This window comes from Olea europaea, unplaced genomic scaffold (assembly GCF_002742605.1).
Source record: "Olea europaea var. sylvestris unplaced genomic scaffold, O_europaea_v1 scaffold4683, whole genome shotgun sequence".
Lineage (NCBI taxonomy): Eukaryota > Viridiplantae > Streptophyta > Magnoliopsida > Lamiales > Oleaceae > Olea > Olea europaea.
This window is the reverse complement of record NW_019262995.1, coordinates 5,535-15,988: the sequence shown is the minus strand read 5'-3', so window position 1 is coordinate 15,988 and position 10,454 is coordinate 5,535. Positions and strand designations below refer to the sequence as shown.

Here is a 10,454-nt window from a genome sequence, read left to right as displayed (position 1 = left end):
TTTCCACAATGTATGATCAGTTATGATGATTTTACTCGCTCTGCACTATTGTGAATGTGTTTCCATAGTGTATGACCATATTATCAGTGGGACCCACTCTCCTACACTCATAGGCTTTGAGCCGTGTACTAGGGTGATTAGCCTTTGGGGCAGCTGTGCGTACGTATGACCAGATTATTAGGTGTGAATGGTCTTGCCTTGTACATCGAGATTACTCTGTACATGAGTAAGGCTATTCATAGGGTATCTTTTTGGTGTGATTTTTCATTATTTTTACAGTTTATCAAATTTCAAATTATAGAATTCAGTTTCTTCAGTTCTCAGAATAAAGCTTCCAACTTATAACATTGAGCAATACCAATATTTCATAGATTTTCATGAATATCAAATTCTTTATAGTCGTTATACCTTACAATTGTAAGAACAAAGAATTTTATAATGCAATCATGCTAAGTTTTAAAAGTGTTACTAGATTCAGAATTTCTTAAAGATTTAATAAAGTTGGAATTTTTAGAAAATATGCATAAATGGAAAAGTATACTTATTTGCAAATTATCCACTCACTGAGTTAAAAGCTCATATATTTTGCCATGTTTTTCCTATCAGGAGACCGTTGATTTTAAGATACTTGGAAATGCCTCTGAAGTCAAGAGACTGTTTCATAATATGTAATGTATAGTTGGAGACTCATGTTTACTAAATACTGTCTAATGTTTTGTTTGAAGTGCATTTTGAAGAAGATTTTATAATTAACGTAATGCTTGCATGTAGACATTATCTTCTCAGTCGAATTTAGTTGTATTTTGTTTTAAGTTGTGGTGGTATTGGTGGAACTAGTGGCTTCCTAAATCTTTGGTTTAAATGTCTATATGAGATTTTGTTGATTTTCAGGATTAGTTTAGTCCATGTTTCAAGGGAAACTCTATCAAAATTTTTATAGAATTATGTCACAAGCAAAGCAAGTCAAGATTGCCTTGGTGGTGGGTCTGGCATTTAGCTAGCACCTACCATCGGCACACAACGTGTCGAGTCAATTAGGTTGAATCGGGATGGGTCGTGTCAAAGACCGAAATCATGAGGATCCCTTGTGACACAACAAATGCATTGATCAATTCAAATTCCATGTTGTGTCTTGTGCCCTTATATTTACCTCCTAGATTTTCCAAGCCACAAAATCAAAAGCAACTAGCTAAAAATTAATCCAACAAACCAGCTAAATACACTGCATAATATGTACAGCCCAAACAACCGACCCAACAAATTCTTCCACAGTCACTGCTACAACTACAAACTACATATGTGATTCTGCGATAGCTCAAAGAGAAGGAATCCCAACAGCTAAGAACATGATCGCCGGCAACAAGAAATTTGATTTCTCCGACAATTTCTAAAAACCAACCGTTGATATCGTCACACAAAATCACCTTCCAAATTTCTGAATAGAGTTAGTCCATCTAAGAGCTACAGACAATTAACAAGTTAATCAACAAATTGATCAACCAGACGAAGCTAATTTCGTCGAACTAGATCACCTCCATCGAACAGATTTTCAGATAGTCCTCACAAACATAAATGTAAGCAGCCAAACGTTGCCTCCACGAGCTGCCCTATGACCGACTTCTTCTCTGAACCCAAATACAACTTTTGCCTTTTTCGACTACCCAAATATCTGTTTTTAGAAATAAGTACCCCCACCGAGAAGGTTATAAGCACCTGATATAGAAGCTGAAGGAGCCTAAGAGTCATCAGAATGAAAGGGAGAGTGAAAGGAGAGAGCTTTAAGAGCTTGAGTGTAGAAATTTGACTCGGTTATGGGAGATGGGGGGTAGTTTCCTAATTTTCTTGGAACTCGAGGGCTTTTTGGTACCGATGCAAACAAGAAAATTTGGACAAGAGGAGCTTTTAAAATCAGAACATTTTTTTTTAAGAAAGTAGATCAGATATCATGTCAATTATACTCAATAAGACTCAATGCCTCTGAATGTGAGGTTCTCTCATTATATAAAAACCAAATCACAACTAAATATGATAGCTATTAATTAAAATATTCATTAATGGTTATCAAAATCACAACTAAATATAATAACTACCAATTAATGACAACACATTAAATATGATAGCATTCCTTGAGCTGAAGGAGCCTAAGAGTCATCAGAATGAAAGGGAGAGTGAAAGGAGAGAGCTTTAAGAGCTTGAGTGTAGAAATTTGACTCAGTTATGGGAGATGGGGGGTAGTTTCCTAATTTTCTTGGAACTCGAGGGCTTTTTGGTACCGATGCAAACAAGAAAATTTGGACAAGAGGAGCTTTTAAAATCAGAACTTTTTTTTTTAAGAAAGTAGATCAGATATCATGTCAATTATACTCAATAAGACTCGATGCCTCTGAATGTGAGGTTCTCTCATTATATAAAAACCAAATCACAACTAAATATGGTAGCTATTAATTAAAATATTCATTAATGGTTATCAAAATCACAACTAAATATAATAACTACCAATTAATGACAACACATTAAATATGATAGCATTCCTTATATACCGCTGACAATATGGACTCTTGAATCATTATTTAACCAGCTATGTAGTTAGGATTATTTTATAATAATCATATCCACAATTAAACAAGGACCATTCAATAAATTTGTTTATGTTATGAATTCCAAATAGAAACTTATAATAGGGAGTAAAGAAGTCAATGCAATTATATATTTGACTACACTAACCTACCTTCGACACCCTTCTCCTCATCCTCCCACTCTACACCTGTTTATCAGCATGTTTTGAAACAAAGACATACTCGAAGTCTTTCCTTAAAAGGTATGGCTCTTCCTCGTAAAACATGCACTCTTGGATGATTATTTAACTAATCACATCAATTTTTTTCGTACAATCAGATCCACACTTCTGTATAGACCATCTGATCATTATATTTATCTTGGTAAGTTCCACGAGAAACTTCAGGATGGACTTATGGTATCAAGAGATATATATTTGACTGTTCTAACCCCACTCCTCAAACCACACTTCCGAACCTGGGAAATAACATTTCCACACCCTAATATTGACAGGGGAAAATTGAGAAATGTCTCAGTGTTTTTGGGCTTTTGATTAACTGAACCTTTACATTTGAGAAATTCAGGAAACAAATGTATTCGACTCAATCGTGTTAGTCCTAGATTCAAAATTGAAATACATCTGCAGTGTAAAACTAGAGCTAAATCATCTGTCATAACAGATAAAAGGAATCTGTAATAAAACAAAAATTTGACATTCTTTAAAGGAAGTTCAAGACTATTAGAAATCAGAGCCTAATTGGATTACAATACTGCATAAGATCTAAGAATTAGGTAGTTTATAGAAATTATAGCATTTTCCTAGTGACTTTTCATTATCAAACAAAACCAACAATTCTGACGCACTAAATTTATTTACTATAAATTTTCATGAAGTTATTTAAAGACGAAGTAAAAAAGCAGCGATCCAAGTTATTGCATAAATATATAATTCACCAGTTAATGCGCATACCTTACGTCGCCAGGCTGCCGATGGCCAAGATTATAGAAAATTATAGCAAACCCTGTTCCAATTATCTGGATAATAACATACCGATTCAACAAGTAAAAAATTGTAGCCTTCAACAAGAGATCAGGTTAAAAAAAATTAAAACATTCAAGTAAAAAAGGTAGATGCATTGTTTATGTCATCTTTGTGGCTATAGACAAATTATTTTGAAACCATTTATTATAGAGAACACGAATTCCACATGGATAAAAAGGAAAAAAATAGAACTTGAGCGTTTATTGAACACATTAAGCTAATGCAAGAAGAATTTGAACAATTCAAAAACAAACTCTTAGCAATCATTTTAAAGTTTTGTGCTTAATTAATTCCTCATTTAGCATTTTCTCCCGAAATCATATGCCTACTGAATTTACAAATTCATTTCAGTGCCTTGGTTTTTGAAGGCTTATTCAATCATGGCCTGCTATGAACTTAGCCAATGAAACCATTTGATCTGTAGAGAAGGTCATTTAAAAGAAGTAAGTAAAAAGTAGACATTTTCACCTCAACAATTACAGAGAGGGCTATTTTGAAAAATTCACCATTTTTATGAGTATCATTCATCTTTGCATTGACAAACTACAAATGATCAGACACCATAATAAATAATTGGGAGAATTGCAGCCACGATGCCAAACCTTTCATTTTATTTTAGACTTGATCAAAGCATTCCATTTGTACGACCCACGGTACCAAACATTTCAAAAATTAGCACCTAGAGTCCAAATGGATGAGACCGTTAGTTGACCATAATAGTAAACTCTGGCCAATTTTTAAAAGGGCAAAATAGTAATTTTACAATTTTATATAATAGAAAATTAAATTAAAAATGAGTAAAAATGAAAGGCTCTCAAAACCCACCCCTTTCCCTCCCCCACACTAGAAAATCAATTGCTGCCACCACCCATTGCCGTCACCACCACATCGACACCACCTACAGTGACAAAGAATCATTGGATTTCGCTGGTTGGGATTTTGGGAACTAGCAGGTTCCAAACTACGGTTACTTAATTTAGAGAGACGATGATGTTAGAAATTCGTAGAGAGAGAAATGGGGATTCTTCTTTCTTCATAAGCATACTTACAGCAAGTCCATGGTTAGAAAAAAATTGAAAATCTGTTGAAAATAAAGCAGGGAAGCTTCTTTTTACTTCAGATTTGTTGAAAAATTGCAGTTAAAGAGACCCTTCTTCAAATTAAGCAGAACCGGTTTCTGATTCTCACAAATTGCAGTTAAAAAATTTTTGCTATATGTGAAGAAGATTTTGGGAAATTTTTCAATTCATTAGGTGCTAAATTGAGGGCTTCTAGTAAGAGGATTTTTCCCAATTTCTTCTTCTTGATTAATATGGTTATTTACTCTATAATGTTTTGGACAATGGAAAGCTAGCTGATTGAGAAACCTGCTAGCCACCATAGAAAATGATCTTACTGGATTAATCTGATTTCATTTTCTTCTTGGATGGTAATGACGAAAAGAGGTAGCTGTGAAGTAGAATTCAGCCATCTGGGATACTTCTGAAATAATTCCACAAGAGATGAATACCTCAGTGTGTTCAGGCATAAATATTCTCCAAGATTTTGGCATTGCTTTGGCAGCGGTAACCATTAACGAGGGAATTGGAGGATTTTTAGACGGGTCCAAAGCCAATAATAGTGGCCATGGTGGTGGAATTGATGGTGGTGAATCTCGGGATTCCTTTGGATTCTGGTGATGGAGGAGCAAGTTTTGGCGTTATTCTTTGTCACTGTATTAGGTGGGGGTGGGTGGGGTGGGATTGGTGAAGGAGAGAAGAATAGATAGAGAGAGCCTTTTATTTTTATCTTTTTTATTTAATTTTTTATTGTAATTTATATTAAAATTGGGCAAAATTTACTATTATGGTCAACTAAAAATGGAAGGTTTGGATCAATGCAACAAAATGACAGTTTGGTATCATGACTGCAATTCCCCCTAAATAATTTTAAGCCCAGTAGTCAATCTGAGACAAACTGACTGTCAACATCATGTTAAAATCACAATTTCCCAAGCTAATAGTTGTAGCTAGCCTCCAATTTGATATACATATTCTAGAAGGGTATAGAAGATTGGAGAACCATCTGGTAGCAGTCAGGATGCAACCAAAATTGGTTAAGAGGCAACAACAATCTATTAAGAGGCAGGAGAAATCAGTTAGAAGATAGAAATAAAGGTGGGGGGGGGCAGGCTTGCATGTAGTGAGAAGGGAGATCTTTTGGAGAGTTTTAGCCCTCTCGAATGGCTATTGTTTCTTTTCCAGTTCTGTAATTTTCCTCAGTTTCATCAATCAAACAGTAGTTTATTTTCTGGTTCTGATTTTGTTCCCAAATTGCAGTTTGAATCTTATCAAAAAGCTAGACTTACATATAAAGGTCCAACATCCAATCTCTGGGCAACAGGTGCCAGAATAAACCATATAATGATAACAGCCCACATCTTTAGACTGAGAGAGAAAATTGCCATCAAAAGCATATCTACAAGGAGAAAGGATTCATTAGAACTTCTCCATCCTAGTCCTGTAAAAATTTGAAAAAAATAGATAGATTTTTACCAGGAAGCTTGATCTTATCACATAAGAAGAAGAAAAGCCTCCTCTTCCAACTGCCAGTTGACTGTGGAAGCTGAAATTTCTACATGCAATAAAGAGAGTGTGAGACACTTCGCAAAAGATAGGCTCAATGCAATTGTCATTGTAGGAACCAATTAATACCAGATCTTCGCTGTCATCTTCATCATCATCATCCCGAATATGCTTAGCAGGTGGCTTCGGTTTGTAGGCAACAATTAAGCTTTCTAAAAAGATATAGCGAGTCACTAATGTCAGAAGTAACAAAAGCTAGTTTCAAGAATTTTTGCAAAAATATCAACCAATGAAATATCTTGCCAAATTGCATGCTAAGGACAGAACAGTGTTACAGTAAGAGAGACATGGAATAGTACAACAGAATTTCAGGAGCTTTTATTTGTTGCTTATAGAAGATTCCCTCAGGCTGGACTTCAAACTAGCCAAAAAAGAAATAACTGGAAGAGAACAGATATGCTTTAACTTAACATTCAAATATTCATCTTCTGTCTCATCAATTCATTGCAAAATAGGGATTCCTGAAGAGGTTACCAGAACAACAGAAGAAGATAAACCATCAATTTCTTACCTACTAAAACATGGATAGTTAAAGGAAGCATTCCAATAAAGAGAAACAAAGGCATCGCCAATCAATCTTTAATTGCATATAAAGAAAAACAAATCTTGAACTCAGTAGTATCAAGCTCGTCCTGATGTTTGGAAAGATCTTTACAAGTGGAGAAAGGAAAAGTGACGAGAGAAGAATATAGATGCATCTTAATGCACTAGTATCGTATAAATATGTAGATCAAAATAATTACTTCTCTGATTCAAACTATTTGTTTTAAAGCCCATTTAAAAAGAACTTCATCTGTGCAATCTACCACTGAACCTAAATTGAAATATGTAATTTAAAATCAAATAAAATCGAATCAGCTCAGAGATGTTTAGGTTCTGAATGACTTGGAATATCCAACACATTTTTGTAACCTAAATTTTGTGTGCATGCTGCTACAATTGTGCAAGTCTAACCTAATGTATCATCAGTAAAAGAAAAGAATGCACAATTTACTAGTTAACAGCAATAGATAAAACTCAGACCTCCATCATGAAGTTGGATCATTGCAGCATCACCATTTTTATTGTCAAGCAACGCATTCCCTCGAAAAATAAGCTTCATCTCATCCATGGGCAAGTGACTAGCCCCAGCAATCAATTTTCTCAAATCATGCACCTATAATAACATATTCAAGAATTAACATTCTATTTAGTTTAGTATTGTGGTCTTGAATTCTTCACTTAAAACAAAAACAGTTATTGAATTGGACCCAACCAAGAAAAAGATCCAATAGTCCAACTGATGATTCAGTGACCTAGTATATGACCCCAGTTGCATGCTAAGACGAATATATGACCCCAGTTGCATGCCAAGACGAAGCGTCTAGTATCTTCAATTTTCAGTCTCTATAGTTCTCCAACACTTTTGAAACATAAGTATTAATAGGCTTTAAGGATAATTATGGTGTACTTTCTTAATTCAAATAGCATTTTGGAAGATAAAAACTGTCAAACTTCTTAAGAGAGCCATAAAAGGAAAGAAATCACAAATGCTTATCCAAAATAATTTTGTTGTAATTATATTCATTTACACTAATAGAGGCCAATGGCCAGTCAAAATCTTTCAAGCATAATCACTCACTACCCCCACTTCACAATAACTATGGACTGGCACTGCAAAGGCCTCAACAGTATAGGTGTCTTGAGCATATTGAATTTGACAATTACAAAGCATTCATAGCTCTCTTCCAAATAGGCCAAAAAAATAATAATAATAAAGGAAGGAAAAAAATGGAGGAAGGCAATCTCCTAATCCTACTAGACCTGCCTGTCTCCTAGAAAGAAAAGATAATGATGTCATAAATAGGAAAGAAAAATAGTAAACTACCCTTAATAGGACTAGTAGTCCCATCAAAATAATATTAACACTCAAAAGAATCTTAATACTATAAATAACACCACTTAGATTGTCCTACATCAGTCCTTCCCATTTAGACCTATTTAGTAGGTGGACAAGAGAAGAAAAATTAATCAATCAGGAGAGAAGTACTTAATAACTTCCCTCTTCTACAAAGAGATCTGATAATAATATAAACAATTCAATTTTATTTTATTTTTGGATTCTCATCCTTTAAATCCTTGACTCTTTTGAAAAGCCAAGAAATGACAATCAAATGTTCTTGACTTGCTTCTATCAATTTATTCATCGTGTTTTTCAACCTTCTATTGTCTTCGTTTGCAAAGTTTTTATTTAACTTACCAAGCTCAAGGATAGACATTTTTTAGGGAACCACCAAACAACAATTAGCTTTGCAATTTAGTTTTTGATGAAAGGATTGTTAAGGAAAAGGATGCCAGAACATTACCCTCATAAAAGAATAGACCTTCTCACAAAGAGCTAAAAAGCCCCATTATTCAGCCAAAGCTATTTGATGTAGAAGCTCGTTGCACATATGGTTCAATGGCCTAGCCCCACTAGCTGTTGCAGTGCTCACTATTGGTCATGTACCAGTGCACACTCAACGTTTTCCCTCTTTTTAGACAAAGGTGTGGAAATTTCTTAATTTCATTTTCATCGCATCAAAATTACAAAGGAAATGATATGTACACACACAAAGCTAACAAAATTCCCTCCAACAATTAAGCTGCATAATTATCTCCTATAATTAAGCCTACCTAATTCTCTCATACAGTTAACATAATTTAGCCCCCAATTAAACATAATTGACTATAGCTATATGACAACTATATTACACATGTATTCCTCACTTGTTTCAAAGATATCTATCATTTGGAGCTTGCTAACACACGAAATAAACATAGGTCATCACTAGTTTCCACTAGAGACAAATGGCATACAAATCTCACCACTTCAGCTATCATAAATAAATTGTTTGTCAATATCAACATGCTTCGTTATGTAGTTGTGTCTTGCTGAACAAGATTGTAAGCAATGTTTATGGTATATTTATTATCACAATAAAGATTTATTATTTCTGTCTTAGCAACTAATAATTTTTTGAACGACATCTATAACCACATCAACTCACATGTTTTGTACATCATTGCTCTAATTTGGCTTTGCACTAAACCGAGCAACCAAAAATTGTTTCTTGCTACTCCAAGTAAACTAGATTTCCTCAAGGAAAAAGTAGAAGATTGGGATATTAACCTCATATCTTCTATGAAGCCTGCCCAATCGACATACATATAAGCCCTTTGTGGGTGTTCCTTTCAGTATTGTAAGATCTTCAAAACTGCCTCCATATGAATTTCACGAGGAGAGTGCATATAGTAACTACAGCAACTGCGATCAGGTCCAATGTGAGACAAATACATCACCAACAAATCTTTCTGATGGAAAGAGAATTATATATAGAGATAAAGTTTATATATTAATTTAAAAGTAGAGTTTATTCAAAATATGTTATTTAGATTATATAAAATTAGTTTTGATATTTTAATATAATTATAGTTTATTAGAAGTTTGTTTCATTTTAGCTTCATTTTAATTTATTTGCTCTATAAGTAGAGGGGCTTATTCAAAGTAATAGTTAACCAGACTATGCTATTGCGTCAATTTTGTTTTGTCTTTTGTCAACTGAAGAACTCTCGATACTAGCTCCTAATTAAGTTTTGGACCACTTGGAGTATCTCTTAGTTGGCGGGTCAATTTACTTGTTTTGAGAAGATCTAAGACATACTCTCTTTGTGAGACAAATATCCTCCCTGTGGATATGACAAGTACCCCTTTGACTCCATCTTTCTAAAATGCAGTGTGTTTTTTTCCTCCATGATGTGATGTCTTATTATCGTAGTACCAAGTCTCCATTTCCACTACATCACATAAAACTTTGTTGGAATAATTTTGCCCAATTGATAAAGGAACAAGGCATTGATGTGTAATCTTTATTTTCCCTCCTTTCTTGAACCAAGCTATACAATATGGACATCGGTATGGAAGCATCTCTAGATTCAACTTAGTGACCATCAATCTCCTTTCCAACACCTATAACCTTTTCACGTTTGCAAGTGATGAAATTAATAGTAATTGGGGAAAAAATTAGAAATATAGATTTCCAGAACCAAAAGGTTTACCTTAAAAGTAATTAAGTCCATCAATCTCCCTTCCAATACCTATCACGTTCCCCATTTGCAAGTTATGAAATTCTTAGTAATTAGGAAAAAACTTATCGATACAGTTAAGAGATTTAGTGATTTCCCATATTAAAAAAAGTTTATTTAAAAAATTT

The 10,454-nt window shown here is 34.1% G+C and overlaps 1 protein-coding gene across 3 annotated transcripts in view; it reads right to left on the bottom strand.

Annotated features, from left to right (window-relative positions):
• Nucleotides 1-10,454, bottom strand: part of LOC111388210 — a 21,946-nt gene that overhangs the window by 6,188 nt on the left and 5,304 nt on the right. For 2 of the 3 annotated variants that reach the window (XM_023012895.1, XM_023012896.1), the window contains exons 2-6: nt 7,246-7,378; nt 6,292-6,374; nt 6,133-6,211; nt 5,946-6,055; nt 3,527-3,591 (exon numbers count right to left, since the gene is read on the bottom strand). In XM_023012895.1, the coding sequence (XP_022868663.1) occupies nt 3,527-3,591; nt 5,946-6,055; nt 6,133-6,211; nt 6,292-6,374; nt 7,246-7,378 (470 nt within the window). Of the gene's footprint in view, nt 1-3,526; nt 3,592-4,187; nt 4,278-5,945; nt 6,056-6,132; nt 6,212-6,291; nt 6,375-7,245; nt 7,379-10,454 lie in introns of those variants that run through there. The other variant, XM_023012897.1, reaches the window with a different exon arrangement.